The 17,415-nt window shown below is 53.2% G+C and overlaps 7 protein-coding genes across 7 annotated transcripts; 4 read left to right on the forward strand and 3 right to left on the reverse strand.

Moving 5' to 3' along the window:
* Positions 1 to 2,535: 2,535 nt before the first annotated feature.
* On the forward strand, positions 2,536 to 4,718 carry AYO21_03608 (hypothetical protein; the record flags this gene model as incomplete). Its single annotated transcript, XM_022653582.1, has 7 exons — positions 2,536 to 2,572; positions 2,698 to 2,832; positions 2,883 to 2,954; positions 3,008 to 3,144; positions 3,197 to 3,673; positions 3,721 to 3,794; positions 3,845 to 4,718. 7 exons carry the CDS (start codon positions 2,536 to 2,538, stop codon positions 4,716 to 4,718), a joined length of 1,806 nt encoding a protein of 601 aa, XP_022514106.1.
* Positions 4,719 to 5,316: 598 nt separating this feature from the next.
* AYO21_03609 (hypothetical protein) lies at positions 5,317 to 6,562 on the forward strand (the record flags this gene model as incomplete). The annotated part of the gene is made up of 4 exons (XM_022653583.1): positions 5,317 to 5,909; positions 5,982 to 6,012; positions 6,076 to 6,165; positions 6,257 to 6,562. The coding sequence occupies 4 exons, from the start codon at positions 5,317 to 5,319 to the stop codon at positions 6,560 to 6,562; spliced, it is 1,020 nt and encodes a 339-aa protein (XP_022514107.1).
* Positions 6,563 to 7,126: 564 nt separating this feature from the next.
* AYO21_03610 (hypothetical protein) lies at positions 7,127 to 9,808 on the reverse strand (the record flags this gene model as incomplete). Its single annotated transcript, XM_022653584.1, has 2 exons — positions 7,127 to 7,130; positions 7,197 to 9,808. 2 exons carry the CDS (start codon positions 9,806 to 9,808, stop codon positions 7,127 to 7,129), a joined length of 2,616 nt encoding a protein of 871 aa, XP_022514108.1.
* Positions 9,809 to 10,342: 534 nt separating this feature from the next.
* On the forward strand, positions 10,343 to 10,886 carry AYO21_03611 (hypothetical protein; the record flags this gene model as incomplete). Its single annotated transcript, XM_022653585.1, has 3 exons — positions 10,343 to 10,506; positions 10,563 to 10,663; positions 10,714 to 10,886. The coding sequence occupies 3 exons, from the start codon at positions 10,343 to 10,345 to the stop codon at positions 10,884 to 10,886; spliced, it is 438 nt and encodes a 145-aa protein (XP_022514109.1).
* A 187-nt stretch (positions 10,887 to 11,073) lies between these two features.
* On the reverse strand, positions 11,074 to 12,009 carry AYO21_03612 (hypothetical protein; the record flags this gene model as incomplete). Its single annotated transcript, XM_022653586.1, has 3 exons — positions 11,074 to 11,698; positions 11,758 to 11,775; positions 11,831 to 12,009. The coding sequence occupies 3 exons, from the start codon at positions 12,007 to 12,009 to the stop codon at positions 11,074 to 11,076; spliced, it is 822 nt and encodes a 273-aa protein (XP_022514110.1).
* Positions 12,010 to 12,475: 466 nt separating this feature from the next.
* AYO21_03613 (hypothetical protein) lies at positions 12,476 to 13,930 on the forward strand (the record flags this gene model as incomplete). The annotated part of the gene is made up of 1 exon (XM_022653587.1): positions 12,476 to 13,930. One exon carries the CDS (start codon positions 12,476 to 12,478, stop codon positions 13,928 to 13,930), a length of 1,455 nt encoding a protein of 484 aa, XP_022514111.1.
* Positions 13,931 to 15,000: 1,070 nt separating this feature from the next.
* AYO21_03614 (hypothetical protein) lies at positions 15,001 to 16,917 on the reverse strand (the record flags this gene model as incomplete). Its single annotated transcript, XM_022653588.1, has 1 exon — positions 15,001 to 16,917. The coding sequence occupies one exon, from the start codon at positions 16,915 to 16,917 to the stop codon at positions 15,001 to 15,003; it is 1,917 nt and encodes a 638-aa protein (XP_022514112.1).
* Positions 16,918 to 17,415: the final 498 nt, after the last annotated feature.

Below are 17,415 nucleotides of genomic sequence, written 5' to 3' on the forward strand. Positions count from 1 at the left end.
GGCTCTCTCTGGGTACTTTTTTATTCGTACTCTTACTGGTGCGTTCATTAACAGTCCCTTTATTAGGTACAGTTTTACATGCACACCGAGACTCATTGTGCGTACTTTGACCTCCTGGAGAGGCTCACCAGGCATCATGGATGTACAACACCCTCTGGAAAGAGTGTATCTCAGTACCTAATCAACCACAGGCCAACTGCCACATATGTCCTTGGTGTCCCCAAAACAGGCAGAGGAACCTTTGGTTTCCTTGTTTCTTTCCCACGAAGAGATGTTAGCTCCCATTCGGGCTGGAATCCTGTCTTGATGCCCAAGCCCGTGGCGAGAAGGTGCATATTGGCTCTTGTGGTCGCACGAGAGATCTCCAGCAGGAGACCATAAGGATCATTTTTGGCGAATGGTATGGTCCACCTTTTTTGTTTGGCTATGCCTGGTTTACGCTCTTGTGTCGCTTCCCAACAACCTCATGGATCGTGCCGAAGGTGAGAGGACGGAGAGAGGTTCGCGTTCGCTGTATTCGGTGACCCTCGACCTTTCGACTTTCGAGGCTGTGCTATTACAGCAAGGCTGCGGTGCCAGCAAAGACCGCGATCGAAACGCAGGACATCTGATAGACACACTACTAGCAGAATGACTACCACGGCGTGTTGAAAAGAGGAGCAGCGGAGAGTCACTTCACCTTTGTTACCACGACACCAACGCCATAGGCAAGATCGCAGGCGCAGGTGGCACGTGATGCCGTGTTTCGGTTGTCTTGCGATGTGACCTTCTTTCAACCTCAATTCATTTCTACTTCTTTCCACTTTCTAGGTCAGATTTTTCAATGCAGATCCAACAAGACGTCGACTTTTTTCCGAGCACGAGTGAGCAGACGAGGGTTCATGTTTTGATTCAGAAACAGGGACGGACCTGAATAGTGCTCAGAAGGGACGCACAAGGCCGAGTCTCACCTCGATTGGTTCCGGAGCAACGAGTCACACTACGCCCTCACAACCTTCAATGCATACGGCACTGCTTGCGATGCCTGTGAGAGTCTCATGAACGTTCCCCCAAGAGCACCGAGGGAGAGCCAGATGACAAATAATAGCAAACCTCAGCGAACGTCCATTTTGTGGAAGGGCTACGAGGGATCCGACTTGACTAGTTCCTGGCGGTTGTTCACGGCCACGATATAAACCTTCCCCCATCCTTGTTCCAAGACACCGCGCTGCCTTGTCTACTTTAAAGAATCCCCACGGGGACAAGACCGGGAGATGCTTCAACAGAGTGGGCTCAAGTCTTTCTAGACCGCCAATAGCAGTGATTCTACCATGTATAAGCTGAAGGTGAGAGGTTGACTTCATCAGAATCCAGGATCTACCGAAAGCTTTCCAGACACATTCGGCGTCCTGAAAATCCCCAGCTTACGGGTGGAGGCTTTGAAGCTAACCATCGACAAATTGACCTCGATTGGGTTTTTTTTCCCATCAACTCTGGCTCTGCAAGAGCGGTTCACCTCTCGCTCGGTTGCTGATAGCTCCGAAGGTATAGATTCGGGTACGGGTGGCCTGAGCCGCTTGGATTCCGGAATCGGAATTCATATGAGGCCGATGGGATTACTACAAGTACTAGCTGAACGTCAAGCTTGGTCCACTTTGGCCGTTTTGCCGACTTCAAGACGACTCACCAGGACCGCGGACTTGCAAGGCGTCGGCCAGCCTCCAATCCGAGATCCTACATTCGCAATCGGAGGAGACATGCTCGTCTTGTGCTTCGTGCCCTTGTTTAGGCCTACAGAGCAGCGGCCCAGGATTTGATACTGGACTACGAGAGTAATCATCGATGTCATTGGCATGACCGACTGGGGAAGTAACCGGAAGAGGCGGATATACGGTATTCACAAAGTCGGTATTACCGAGCAAATCATAAGGTCTGTTCGATGTCTACAGTTTCAGGCGAACAGCCGGTCATGGCCTTGGAGCGCCTTATCAAACGAGGCTTCGTATACGCTTTTTCGAACTCTGCACGAGGCTGCAGTCGAGCAGCAACCAGCAGGCAGTCGAGAAGACACGGTTCTAATGACTTGATCTATGCGACAGGAAACTGCCTTTTGGGAGTACAACTGGTAAGCTGGGCATATCTATATGCCCAAAGCTAAAGCTAAGCAATCCTTCCGACAAGCCCGTGAGAGATTCCTGCGCTATAACGAGACTTTCTTGTGCATAATATGACATGGTGGACATGTTCCGTGCAGGCATAGACCTGTTGTGCACTGATTCCAGGATGATCGACAGAATCCCTCAGCTGTCTATTCGAAGAATCAAACGCAACCAATCGTACGGTAATCCGAAATGGCGATCTTCAGGGCGCTGACGAGGCGCGAGGCCTGAAGCTCTGTGGATATGAAACCACTTTATAAACTAGAAGGACCTCAGTGCTGAAGTGGTGAGTGCAGGTCACTGAGTGCCTTGGGATATATATGCGACAGGATTTTGTTACCTAGCATATGCCTCTATTGCTTACCTCTCCATCTTCTCGTCCCTTGAAGAAAGTGCCATGTATTTCTCGGCAATCATTACTGCTGCTCTGGCAGGTGTTGCCTGCGCAAAGCCCATCAAACAGATCAAGAGGCAGACCATACAAGATACATACGACTTCATCATTGCTGGAGGCAAGCTATACACAGCGTGGCACAACGGCTGGACTAACCTCAAGCAGGTGGCACAGCGGGCCTCGTTATCGCAAATCGTTTGACGGAGTGTCCCAACATCCGTGTGCTTGTGCTAGAAGCAGGTCCAGAACCAGGAATTGTTGCGAACTACATGTACCCCGGCGGAAATCAATATCTTGCTGGTGAGATTCTAGGTCTGAACACTTCTCAAGCTGTTCACTCACTGCCCTAGGTACGGCGGTCGACTACAATTACTATACTGTGCCGCAAACGACCCTTAACAATCGAATTCTTCCCTACCACCGTGAGTCCCTCCACACCATCTGGACTTCAGGTTTGGCTGACTGGTGCTACTAGGAGGACGTGGTCTCGGAGGGAGTTCGATCATTAATGGGTTATATTATGGAAGAGGCAGCGCCAGCGTCTACGATCACTGGGTCGAGCTAGGCAACCCAGGCTGGGGCTGGGATGATTTATATCCTTTGAGCGTCAAGGTCGGTGTGGTCGGCGTGTTACTGCACAGATCAAACTGGCTGACTGTTATAGCAAACCCATTTCAACCCGCCCAACTTCAAGGATAGCTTCGACCACAGCTTCCAGACCTGGGATCCTTCTGCTTATTCCAATGGCGAGCTACAGATTGCGTTCCAGGGATTCGTGCCCGATTCAAATGTGGGCTTTATCCGCGCTAGTGAGGCGATAGGCATCCCCATTGTCAATGAACTCAACAGCGGCAACAACACGGGGGTCAAGCAAGGTACTGGATGTTTTGACCACCGGCTCAGGCGCAGCTCGAGCTATGACGCCTTCTACAAGCCGATTCAAAACCGCACGAATCTCGACGTCCTCCACTATGCGCCGGTGACCTCGATTCAGTTTACAAAAGGCCGCAATGGGACATCACGAGCAACCGGCGTCTCCTTTACAGATGAGCCAACTGGGCAGTTTATCAGTGTCAATGCGACCAAGGAGGTCATTGTGACCATGGGTGCCTTCAACAGCCCTCAACTTCTGATGATTTCGGTCAGTCAATGTGGATGAAACGCTGGCTATTTCTGACGTTTCCGCAGGGAATCGGGCCAAGCGGACAGTTGAGCCAAAACGGGATCAACCCTGTGTACATCAACGAGAATGTAGGGCAGAAGTAAGTGTCCCCAAATACTTGTGGTTAGAGGCTGCTCTAATTCTACACAGCTTGAATGATCACTGCGTCTTCAGCATCATGGCCTTGGTCCAGCAAACCGCCTCGACTAGTTCCATGGCCGTCAACGATTCCACACTTGCAGCGGCGCAACAGCAGTTCCTCGATTCTCTGACTGGGCCATACACTGCTCCTTCTGGAATCACCAATGGTTTTCAGCAGTTGTCGAATGCCACCCTGCGAGCCATAGGTGCGCAGGCTGTGCTCGATGCGGGACTTGTCAACCAAGCACACGTCGAGTTCTTGTATGAATCCCAATTCTACCCTAGCGGACTGGCTTTCCTCCCGTCCTCTGGCGGCACTTCGTCGACCGGGGGTGCCTCTTCGTCTGCATACTATGTCCCCCAAGCCAATTTGTCGTACATCTCACTCACGGCGTCGCCGCTTGTGGCTCTGAGTCGCGGGAACGTGACGCTCAAGTCGGCGTCGATTTTTGATGCACCCAACATCGACCCCAACTACTATTCAAACGAAACCGATCGCGCCGTGGCCATTAATGCGTTTAAGGACCTGAGAAAATTGCTTGCACATCCGGCGATTGCACAGTTTACCATCGGCCCCGATAACGGCGAGGTCCAACCTGGAATCGCGAATATCCCCGCAAATGCCTCGGACGATACCATCTTCGACTATATCAAGACCAACACCATTCCGAACTGGCATGCGAGTGGGACTTGCCAGATGCTCCCTGAGGCTGATGGCGGTGTCGTGGATTCACGGTTGCGGGTTTATGGAGTGCAGAACCTCCGAGTCTGCGACGTTAGTATCATCCCACGGCTGCCCGATGTTAACCTGCAGGGACCGGTATTTATGATTGGTGAAAAAAGTGCCCAGATCATCAAGGAGGATTACAACCTGCAATGTTAGAGGAGTTACTTTCAAAGGCTAGAATACGTGTACTCTGAAAGGCACTGCCCGTGCCGGTGCGAAAAGAATTTGGAGATAAAGTACTCTTAGGATGGCATGTAGCTGCACAAGCACGATCTGATGTTTCGGTGGCAGCGAGTGGCTGGACACAAATGTCAGGTTATCTCTAGGATGATGGTGTCACCGGCAAACACTTGGATAGAAAGAAGAAAAAAGCATAGACAAGCGCCGTGTTAAGCCGACCACAACAGCAATCAATTTTCGTGGTTAACCAGAATTGGAGAAAATCCAATGGCGTCATGTACATAATGCTGGGGAGGGCGTCGGTGGTGTCGGGGTAGGTCGGTCATCTTCCATTGTCGCCGATAGCAAGTTGCGCAAGCAAAAGTCACCACAGGGGAAAAGCTTCGACTTTATCTCCTGAGCGCAAGTGCCCTACAAAAAGAACAAAGTCCTCGTCGTCACTTTCATGTTGCGCACCGCCGTCACCCGTTCTCAAACCTCCCTGTCACCCCAGACGGCCGCTGCCCGCTTAGCGTCCGTCACCCGTCACATATCCCCAGCTCCCTCGCCCTCGCCCTCGTCCACGACCGCAAAGATGCCCCTCGTCACATCCACCATGACAAACAGCGACAAGCCGCGCGTCATCCTCGGCCTCATGACGTTTGGCCCGCCGGGGACCGAGTCCAAGGGTGGCCGGGTCACGAGTCTGGAAGAGTACAACAAGAACCTCGACTATTTCCAATCCCAGGGCTACAACGAGGTGGACACGGCGCGATCATACATTGGTGGGCGACAAGAAGCCTTTACGAAAGAGGCGAGATGGAAAGACCGCGGGTTGACACTGGCGACCAAGTGTTTCCCCGTGAAGCCGGGCGACCACTCCCCAGAGAAGCTGAGGGCCAGTCTCGAGAAGAGTTTGGCCGAGCTGGGGACCGACAGCGTCGACATCTTCTACCTGCATGCCCCCGACCGCTCCGTGCCGTTCAAAGACACCCTGCAGTGCTGCAACGACATGTTCAAGGAGGGCAAGTTCGTTCAATTGGGACTCAGCAACTTTGCGTCGTGGGAAGTCGCCGAGGTGTGGAACATTGCCAACGAGCGAGGTTGGGTCAAACCCACCATCTACCAGGCCATGTACAATGCGATCACCCGGGACATGGAGACAGAACTGGTGCCGTGTTGTCGAAAGTGAGGATCACAGTTGAATATCTTAAGAGGTGTCGCAACAACAAAACAAGCTGACGTGGGGATTTCTTGCAGGTATGGCTTGGACTTGGTCGTTTACAATCCGGTAAGTTTATCAATCCTGCTTTGCTCTGCGAGGGCAGCCAAAGAACTCACACGGCCCATGTAGCTCGCCGGCGGCGTGTTCAGCGGCAAATACAAGTCGAAGAACGACATCCCCAGTGAAGGACGGTTTGCGACCGTGGCCAACTCGGGAAAGGTACGTATCCCCAAAGTCTGTCCTGTATTGCCCACCACCACCAAAATTTGACCCTGACGCGCGCTCTCTCTCTCTGTGTTGTGTGAGATAGATGTACCGCGAGCGGTATTTCCACGACTCGACCTTCCAGGCCCTGCAGATGATCGAGCCCGTCGTCCAGAAACACAACCTGACCCTCCTCGAGACCGCCCTGCGATGGTGCATCCACCACTCGATCCTGAAATTCGCAAAGGACGGCGGCAACGACGGCGTCATCATCGGCGTGAGCTCCCTGTCACAGCTCGAGAGCAACCTCAAAGACCTGGAAAAGGGGCCCCTCCCCCAGGAAGTCGTCGACGTGCTCGACAGCGCCTGGGAGACGTATCTCAAGGGCCGGGGTCCGACTTATTGGCGGTGAAACCCCGGAAGGATCTGAAAAAGGGGACGGATTCGCGGGTCAGTATGTAGAACAACAGAGCGGCGATTTTGTTTTCCTCCCACCACCAAAAAAAAAGGAATTGATCTTTTTTTTGTAAGATGCATAAAAGTATGACTTGCACGTACGTAATGAAGGTGGCTCTCATTGATTGAATTGAGAGAATGGATTCACGTAGCTCGTAAAATGGCGCATGTCTCGATCTTGACCAGTGAGGTGAGGTGAGGCGGGGGGGACAAATTCAGGAGTATCCAGCCTCGCGACACGACACCCTTAACTCGTCTCTCTGGTTAGTACGAGGCACCCACGAGGCACAAACAGTATTGCGAACAGAGTTATACTATCTAGCCAAGTAGATAGCCCAAAAGCTCTGTTGGTGGTCAATGGCTTTGACGGCACCCTGGGCGTAGATGTTGTTGGTATTGGATCGAATCGAATCCTGAGGAACACGTACATGTTACATGTTACAAGAGACATAAAAGGGATCTGGCATCATCCCTTCTCCCACCTCCCAGGTGCCCTTCAGCGCCGGTATCAACCAACCAACTAACTAGCGAGTCTGCCTCTCCCTCTCCCTCTCCCACCCCCTCTGCCCCTGCGCGCTCTCGTCCCAAACCGGAATTTCATGTCGTCACTGTCGTCCTCGTCCTCGCTTCCGTCGTCCCCGCGCACATTCGTGACGGGGACAGGTAACGTCTTTTGACGTTTCGGGTTGCTCGTTTCCGCCTTGGAGGTCGCCGGTCTCTTCCCCTTCTGCGATTGGGTCGCTCTCGGCGGCGTGTCGTCGTCTCGCGCTGCTTCCGACGCGTTCTCGCTCGCCTGTCGAGTGCGATCTGCAGCACGCGTGCGTCGCGGCGTGCCGGGGTCGATTTCATGCTCGGCAGTGTCCTCTGATTCCCTCTGCAGCCGAGAAATCCCTGTGGTCATCGTAGCTATCGATGCGCTCTCCACGTCCTCCTCTGACTGACCGATCAAATCGTCCATGTCTTCGTCGTCATCGTCCAAGACAATCCGCGTTCTCGATCTCCCGTTGACCTCGCCGGAGATGGTCCTGCTCGACGGTTGGGTCTGGCTCTGCGTCGTCCGTTGGATTCTCGCGTCCTCCCTACGCTTCCTCTCCCTCTCGCGCTCCTGCTCTTCTTCTGTCTTTGACCAATATTGATCACCTAAGCCACCCGTTTTGTTCGGGACTTCGACCAGTGGCACGATGACTTTGCTGGCGTGAGATCTTCGTTGAGCTGGTTCGCCGTTGCGACGGAAGCCCTTGAAGTTCTTGCGACCATTCCACTTGGGATCCCAGTCTGGTCCGTGCCGATCGTTGACCCTGTTGTTCGCCTTCGACCTACTATCACGTACTGGAAGATCAATTGTGACTACGTCAACCAAATTGGCAGGTGCCTTGTCCTCAATCCCAGGCAGGCCGGCTTCAAGTTCTTCTTCCTCTCTCCGAGCGGCTTCTTCCTTCTCTTGCCGTTGTTTTCTGGCGGCTTCGCGGACGTCAATTTCCCGTTCCACCTTGATCTTTTTCACGGGTAATGGACCTGGTTGAATGTCCTCCTCAATAGTGCGCCCGTTCTCCGCTGCTTCCGCTAGCTTTCGTCTCTTCAACGCAGTCGCTGCAGGGAGAAGATCGTCCATTTCCTTTGCAAATGTATCGTGTTGCTGCTCTGTTGGTGATCGAGGTCGCTTCCTCGTTGTTGACTGTGGCTCTTCTTTGATGACGATGGGTGACCTGGCTTGACTTTCTGGTTCGGAGATGTATGCGGCTTCCTCAATAACCTCGTCTTCCTCATAAGCAGCGACAGCGTCGGGGTCGAATCCATCGTCAAAGTTCTTGAACTTGGTCAGCTGCGAGACTTTCGGGACGGGGAGAGGTCTCGTATCCTCTCCTCTGGCGCCGTTGACTTGTGAGACATCCTGTTCTGATGTTTGTGAAGGTTGAGACGTCGCTGCTGCGTTGCCTATCGCTTTTGTCGCATGGGCGGTTTGCCGACTTTCATTCTCTGTTCCACTGCTGCCATTTGTGTAGGACCCGCTGGCCTGGCCAGTGACAAGGGAACTCACTGCAGACGGTGGAGGTGCAATTCCGCCTTCATTGGTGCTTTCGAACGGGATAGGCTGTTTGAGAAGTCCGGCGTCATTTGCTAAAATAGCGTCTAAAAACTCGGATTGATCGATTGCCCGCTGGTCCGTCTTCAAAGCCGTCTCGTTGACAAGTGCAGTCGTCCATTCTTGAACGTCTTCCTTTCCAGTCCATCGAACCAGAATGACTCCGCCTTTCGACCCAGCTGTAGTGTCGCCAGCTTTATTCCCGGTGGCATTGTGCAAGAATTGAATCAACTCCTCACTAGTTGTTTCAAAATTGACCACTTTGAATAGTACAGCTTTCCCATGCCCACTTGTTATGACGGGTAACAGAGTGTCATATTGAGTTTGATCGCCAAAGACAAAGGTGTAATGTTCAAATACGTTGACTCGCGTAGGATCCGGTTGATATGATTCCGCAGGCCTGATCGTGGGTTCCTTTCCCGGGGGAGGAAGGTGGTCCTTCGGATGAGGCCAGGCACTGTCAAAGTCGGTTTCCAGCGGAGAGAGATTTACCTCCTGGCTCAGAGTGGCGGGACTCGCAACGTAGTCTAGGGCGTCGAGGTATGATTCTGTCACGAGGTATTTGGCGTTGACCAGCGCCAACAGACCTTTGGCAGTATTTCTCTTGCTGGCCACGACGTGGGTGGTGTTCTCAGACGAAAAATCGCTAATCGCCTTGATGTCCAGATCCCTCACCCTTTCCTGCTTTGTCTTGAGAACTCCCGACTTGATCTCTTTCTTGAGTAGATTGAAGGTGAAGACGCAGGGTTGCCATGTGACGGTGAACTCATAGGGGCAGCTCCCTGGCCGAATCGAATTCTCGGCGTCCTTCAGTTCTCGCACAGGGTTTGGCTCCTGCTCATTCTTTGGGCTTTTCTTCTTGATCAACTCGCCGTTGACATACGTTCCCGTCTTTGAGTGGTCTTCGATCCGTATCTTCGTTCGGGTGTGGATCTGACCGACGTCGGCATCCTTGACAGGGTCAACGGAGATATTGAAGTGTTGTCTGGAGACTGTTTTGTGATCGATAGCGATCATAACGCCATCTTTCTTGACTCGACCAAACAAGTATCTCCGCCCTGGCCTGAGCCACATTCGCCGGCCCTGAAAGAAATCGGCATTGGTGTCAAGGATCCACATGGTGGCAGCATCGTCGAAGAGGGCTCCTGGCGGAGTATGAGGTTCAGGAGAGAGGTGAACCCGGTAGAACAAGCAATGCAATGGTGAAGGCTATGTATGTACTGCGCAGGAAGCGCTACAGCGTGAATAATTTTGTGACGCGACACGACTATTGTCCCAGGCGCCTATGAGCGTTAGCGGCATCGGTGCCTATTAGGTTCATCCCGCACAGATTGGGGGCTGAAAGTTCGGCGGCTTGGCCTTTCCCTAAAGCCCATAGTGGAGGGGCCCTGATGGTCTGGTGGCCAGCGCGGGGCAGTTGACCAGTGGCCTGCCAGTGGCACATGGAAGTTGGCGGGATCAGCAGGGCATTCCAAGACCCAAGCTTGGCCATTGTCATTGTAATAGCAGGTGAGAACAAGACCCAATCGCGGGGAACAAAGGGTCTGCGACGTCAGTCAGACTGGACAAAACTCAGCCCTCTTGCTCCCGCTGTCCTTTCTTTGCCTTTCCCTTGAACCTCTTCGCAGTTGAGAAAGCTCACTTCCATTAACAATGTCTAACGCACTGAACGAAGATAACACGCCTGACCTCAAGGTCGACGAAAGCCCCATCTCGCCCATTGAGCGCCGGAACTCTCTCGAGAAGCACTTGCAGCTGCGCCCCGATGTTCAAGACCTCAAGAATCGCAACATCCTCCTTAACAGCAATGCTGCCCCGTGAGTCTACAGGCAGATCTTCGAGAGGCATGTGCAGTTCCTTACTGTGTATACAGGGCCCTACAAGCGAAACAGCACGAACTCGAGCGTCAACAACAATCCGACAATTTAAGAAAACATCTCGAGAAGCGACCAGAACGTGACGAACTGGTGGAACGTATGAGTTGAATCCATCCTGAGCGTTGGCGCCATTCTCACATGCTGTAGGAAATATCCTTCCCGACTCAACCGCCGCGCCAGCGCTGCAAGCCAGTCAGAAAGCCTTGGATCGTCATATGCGAGCAGACAGTCTTGAGCATAAGATTCAACAGCGGCCCAAGCCAGAACAGCTGGTCAAAGAGGGTATTCTGGAGGCGGATGAAGACCCGACCAAGCCATGAAGCAAGAGGGTCTAGGGGTCTGGGGTAACTGGATGTTTTGCTTGATTCTGATATACAAGGTGATGGGTATCATGGAAATCAGTCAGTGGATGACCGACGGCCAAATGCTTCAGTAGCTCTCGAGATAGCCCAGCATTTGAGTGGACATGAGAGTACGGTATCCTGCGATCTGAGGATTGACGCTTTTTCAATGACTCTCCACGGCTTCTCCGCTGTCCCGTCCTGCATCCGCGGACGAAAAATCTGGTTTCCAGCCTTTGGGTCTCTCCTTTCCTCTCACAATCATGTGGTATACGCCGTTCTCCACCTTCTCCACGGACTGTCTCGTGGTCTTGAGCTTGTTGTCAAAATCTCTGGATAGGCTGTGGGCTTTAGTCGCGTCCAGCGCTTCGAAAGCGGTGCGCAGATCTTGCATATCCACCAGGATGGAGGACTTGTGAGATGGCTCTGCTCCTCTTGCTATCCCAGGCAATTGCCCGTTTGTGGCCATGTAGGTGATGGCGAAACGCATCAATTCACCCGTCATGTCGAACAGCCCAAGTGCATAGTCGTCGTAAGTGAGTGAGATGCCGTTTGGGAGCTGGGTCCGAGCATCCTCAAAACTCATGACCTGTTGAGTCTCCAGGTAGTGCTGAAAAATGACGGCTTCCATGAACTCTTGGAGCCCAGCACTGATATTGGCGCGGTAGCGATACGCGTTGCTGCCTTGAAGGTCTGGAACGACGCTCTGTAACAAGGTTCTGATGGTGGCATACATGGGCGTCGTTTGCTTCGATGTCGAAGCATGTATCGGTTTGCCTAGCTCGCGAACTCTGCGGGTTGTAGCTGTGAGCTGCTTGTCCATCGGTAGTGCGGGTCATTGTTGTCTCACCTTTGCAATGCAAATATACTGCCGACACTTTGATTAGAGACAGAACGACGAAACACAAGTGCATCAAACTCACATCTTTTTACTCTGCGCCGTCACGTCCCTCGACACTTTGATGATCCTTTCTCTGCGGTCATGGTGCTCGTCGAGTTGGGCCCGGAATGCTTCGAACACGGGGAGATATGGTGACTTCGTCTCGGACTGAGACGACTCATTCTCTACCATTCCGTCGTGCCTTCTTTTCACCCCTGCCATGATGAACCTTTGAGATTGCGAGGGCGAACAGGGACACCCACCTGGTTCAGAAGCGGGTGACGAAAAATACTACTGAAGCACCGGCTTCTCTTGCTGCTTTAAGAAATGTCCAGCGTTATGTTGTGTCGAGTTCGAGTTGACGGTCTCTGTGAAGATATCTGAACAGTGTATTTTCTGGTGCTGGTCTCCTAACTGGTGCAGGTGAGTTAACTGTGTCTGAAGTCCAGCCATCCAAGGCTCTGACAAAAAGCCAGTCCGTCTGGCAAAGGGCAGGGCACTAATGCGGCAACCCTGCGGAGACTTTGTACAAAATTCCCCAATGCACATCAAACTGCGATCCAGAATTCCTCTTGACTGAACGAACCAACACCTGTTCAAGTCGTCGACGCCCTCAGCCTGACAAGGGACACCTGACCTTGAGCCTGCCTCGTCCTCGAGGAGCAACACGAGGCATGCTGCCAGCCTCATGGCTTCACTCTTCCACTCCCTCCTCTCGTCGCGGACTGCCGTCTTCACCTCAGCCTTCCTCCTTCGGGCGGCCCTGCTCGTCTACGGCATATACCAGGACTCGGTTTCTGCCCTGAAATATACGGACATTGACTATTACGTCTTCACAGACGCCGCCCGCGCTGTATCGAGACATGCGTCTCCATACGATCGCGCCACATACCGATACACCCCCCTTCTAGCATGGATTCTGCTACCCACCAGCTGGGGAGGACTGTGGTTCCACTTCGGCAAGGCGCTGTTTGCCTCGTCTGATCTCATCGCAGGATGGCTCATTCTCCGTCTTTTGAAGAGGCAAGGCCTGGAAGAGCAACGGGCTCTGAAATATGCGGCGGTGTGGCTCCTGAACCCGATGGTCGCGAACATCAGTACACGCGGAAGCAGTGAAGGTCTCCTCTGCGTTCTGGTCATGGCTCTGCTCTGGGCCTTTGAGACCAATAAAACCATTCTGTCAGGACTACTGCTGGGAACGTGTGTTCACTTCAAAATATACCCTTTCATTTACGGAGCGAGCATGCTGTGGGCGCTGGAAACCCCTTCTAGTCCGTCCGCAACCAATATATTGCAGAGTGTTTTGCAATTCATCAACAGGAGCCGCACTGTGCTGCTTTTGACGTCGATATCAACGTTTGCTGCGCTCAACCTCCTCATGTACAATATTTACGGCTTTCCATTCCTCCAACACACGTTTCTCCATCACTTGACCCGCATCGATCACCGCCACAATTTCTCCCCGTACAATACCCTTCTTTACCTCTCCTCGGCGCAGTCAGCGCACCCAACGGTTGCCAACCTGCGCTCCTCGATCTCCTTCGAGTCGTTCGCCTTCATTCCCCAACTACTCCTGTCCACGATCCTCATCCCTCTTGGCCTAGCAAAGCGCGATCTCCCAACAACGATGTTGGCCCAGACCCTCACTTTTGTGACATTCAACAAAGTCTGCACGTCGCAGTATTTCCTCTGGTACCTCATCTTTCTGCCCCTGTACCTCCCCAACTCGTCGTTACTTGCGCGACCTATGCTGGGGACGACGGCATTAGTCCTGTGGGTCCTCGGACAAGCACTCTGGCTACAACAGGGCTATCAACTCGAGTTCTTGGGGAAGAGCACGTTTGTCCCCGGCCTTTTCGCCGCGAGCCTCGCCTTCTTCGGAATCAATTGCTGGATATTAGGGGTTGTGGTGGGCGACGTTGTCGACGGCTCGGGAACCTCGAAGGCGAGCGCTACCGTGCAACGAGGGTTCAAGGCCTCAGCCCCAGAAATAACGGTCCCTGGAACGGGGTCTTCTGCGAGCGTCTCTGACCTCAGAGTCAAGCCAACCGGCCACAGGCCGCGCGGGAATGCCAGTATCGATACGAGTGGCATGACCAGTGTGCATTTGGGGCCGAGGGATCGAGTGTTGAAGAGCAACTGAGCCCAGCCAGCATCTGGGTCATATAGACTCGACGCACCGACACAATAGAGGGTTTCCCCCCAAGGACAGAGGGATTGTACAAGTATTGTCACCACCAGCGAATTATAAAGAAAGCGGCACGAGACCGAGATGCGAGGATCTGAAGAAAATATATCTGAACTTTTGGGGGGTTACCTTGCCTCTGAAGAAATATTATGACCCTCAAGTGCGCCTGCCTTTCCTGCCTGCCTTCCCACAAGTATTTCCCGCCCACTGGTGCTCGCTCAATTCTGGGATTTGATCTGCCATCCAAAAGAGACCCGCCCATTTCCATTTCCCATTCCCCAATTCCGTTTCCATTCGCTAGCCCAAAATCCCGTAACACGCAGCAAACACAGTATCAGATCACATCCTTGTAGTCGGGCCGGACCAGATCGGACCGGACCAGACAAGACACATTCAGCAAACTCCACGGACCAAAAGGTCGACACACTCGTTGAAGCCAGAAGCGCGACCCCCCTCCCTCGCTGCCGCCTCGCTCTTTTCTCCTGACGAGACAAGACAAGACAAGCTGAGCCGCGCCGTGATGATAACCAAAAGCCAAAGAGGAAAGCGTCAGACAACCACCAACAACACGGTAGAGGAAGAAACAATCGCCAGTGCTAGTGCTCCTGCTCGGCACAACAGACAAGAGATGATGAACAAAAGACACCTCGATTGCAGATTCGACGACAGCTGGACACAGACAAGCAAGAAATAGCTCCAGACCCAAGTAAGAAAACTTTTCTTTGACGTTTGGCCCGCCCGAACCCAATACGCTGATTGTCGCACATTGCCGTCGAATTTCCTCATCACGTCAATACATAAACACAGCTCGCGGCAGGCTCGTATGCATGTGATCAATCATTTGCTGACCATTCCGTCCATCCGTCCAGAATATGCAAACATTAGACTTCGTGGTCGACAATAGTGGAGGATGCACAAGGCCCCGTCTTCCTCAAACTTCCTTATAATGTTCTCGAGGCTGTTGGAAAGGCCGTCACGCTCCTCTGGTGCTATACGGAAAGACAGCGGGAAAAACAAAGCATCGATCAACCCCCCCTCGCATCGGCAATGATTTTATAGCTGCTCGTCTTGATGCTCCGTGGCTTCCACTTTGGATAAAGACTGCTAGGTAGTATAACCCCCGGGGGCGTTGCCGGTCCGAGTCCACCATCAGGAGGCGGACCTCCCACCCCGGTTGAGGGAGGATTGGAAGAACTTGATCGCTTGTGGTAAGTTGGTGCACACTCTATCCCCTCACCCAGCTCCACGTATTCGATGTCAGGCATCAACTCACTCAGCCTCTCGACGATCTCCTCGTTCCAAACGCCATACACCTGGCCCTTTTCCAGAAGCCAGTACGGGTTCAGCAACGTGCAAGGGGAATCCAAGTCGATATATCGGATTCTCACATACTCCAAATTCGGAAAGAAGGGCAGGGCTTCGATGGTGTTGAGGACAAGGCGTTCAAAAGCCTTGATGAAGACTAGATTTGTGATGCCAGCACCGTCGGCGATGATACCACCCAGTTCATGAATGAGTGGTTCTCCCGTAGTAGGGTCGGTGCCCATGGTTCGTTGACGACAACATGCCTTGACCACTATTTCGAGATATTTGAGCCTTGGAGGCGCTGCGGTGGCCGGTTGAGAAGAGAGTGCAGACAAAGCACTGGTCCACAGACACTCGCAAATCTTTCCCGTGAATGAGAGCGACTCGAGTTGCGGCAGGACAGGGCCTAGGTGGTCGCAGAGATGTGTTTTCAGGTTACTCGACCCGGTACCAAAGCTTGAGCCTAAGGTTGTGTCTTTGCTGTACATGCCATCAAGGGAGATGTTGACATGGCGGAGTCTAGGCGGGAGGTACGTCAGGATTTCATTGATCGTGAGGTCCGCTTCGACCCGAGGTCTCGCATAACCGCAATGCCACTCCTCAACATTCGGCAGAGCGTCTTCGATTGTCTTCCAATGTTGATAGTTCCGCATGATATTCCAAGCACCTCGCATGGCGAAGGTGCGTATATTTGGTAGTTTGTCCAGTCGCTGGTTGGGGTCGGGGAACAGGGTTTTTGGAAAGTGCCGAATCATGTTGGACTTCTTGCAGTGGCCGCCTTCGAGTGTGAAGACACGAGCGTGGGGGAAGAAGCCGTTGATGTGGGCGAAAATCTCCGACAGCGTTGCCGAGTAGGCGCATAGTTTGAAGCTGAAGCTGAGTAGGTCGGTGGCTGGAATCAGGTCTCTCTCGTTTGCTTGATGCGCAAGTTGATAGGAGCCATTGTTGCGTTCCGCCGGCCTGGGTAGCAGAGGGTTGACGGCAAGGTCGTGGAAGGGCGCCTTGTCTCCCCAGACAGGCACCCAGAATTCAATGTGCCGAACAAGCTTTCTCAGATGCAGGTGAGAGCTGAAGAATACCTCGGAGTCTTTCACGCCTGCTCGAGTGCCCTTGATCTTGATGTGACGATAGATGCGCTCTTGAACCATTTCGCGCCAGGTGGGTGACACAAGTGCAAGGTCCGAAACGGCTTTCCTCCGGGGATGTCGCATCAGGGACGAGACGCTCTTGCCCCGCAGCGATGTTGATCCAGCATAGACGGAGTGCATATCCCCGAAAATGAAGTCGAGGACTTTCCCTTGAACTTCGAGCGGCAGGTCAGTCAGCGACGACGAGTGAGGTTTAGGACTGCCGGCGCCAGACATTTCCTTGTCCTTTTCTCGACACGAATCTCCACCGTTTACAGATGGCGACGTCGCCCCCCGAATGGTCACCACACCAACCGTCTGTCCGTCCGGCTGTGACGACTCGACGCCCAGGTCGATGACCGAAGCAACAGAGGGAGCCCGCTTCCGGGGCGTTACCAGAGGGAAAGCGACATCTGATCTGGAAAATTTTGTGGGAGGGACCGAGTGCCTTTCGTGTATTTCTTGCGGCTGGTTCGAGTCGCTGTCCATGACCACCTCTTGTAACAGCATCTTGACCGGACGACTGTACCGGCCCTCAAGGTGCCGGGGCTTCTAGAAGCGTGCGCTCTCCAATGGGGCTTCAATGCGTCGACTGGTAAAGGAATCGTTGTGATACACCCCGACTTTGTCACTGTGGAGGAGCAGCAGACTTCGACGCAGCCTTGGGCGGCTGAAAGGACTCGGGGGAGGTGTTACGTTACGAGCGGTTTTCAGACGCCGGTGCTGGGGAGAGATGCTGGCAAGGGCGGGACCGTGTCGTGTCGTCTGGCTAGTTTAGATTGATTTGCACGTCCTGGACCTGGAATGGGCGAAGACGCAAACCAAGCAAAGGGGGGGCTGGGTCGAATAATGTTGTCAGTTTGATCGTCGGGCGGCTGAATTTAATTGCGCAGGGACACAGCCACAGGCGACCGACCCTGAGAATCAACGGCACTGCACTGCCACCGACCACCCGCGTCTCAGCCTTGCCAACAGCTTGTGGAGACACAGTCGCGGGGGACTCCGCGA

Source organism: Fonsecaea monophora, assembly GCF_001642475.1.
Source record: "Fonsecaea monophora strain CBS 269.37 chromosome Unknown Scaff18, whole genome shotgun sequence".
Classification (NCBI taxonomy): Eukaryota; Fungi; Ascomycota; class Eurotiomycetes; order Chaetothyriales; family Herpotrichiellaceae; genus Fonsecaea; species Fonsecaea monophora.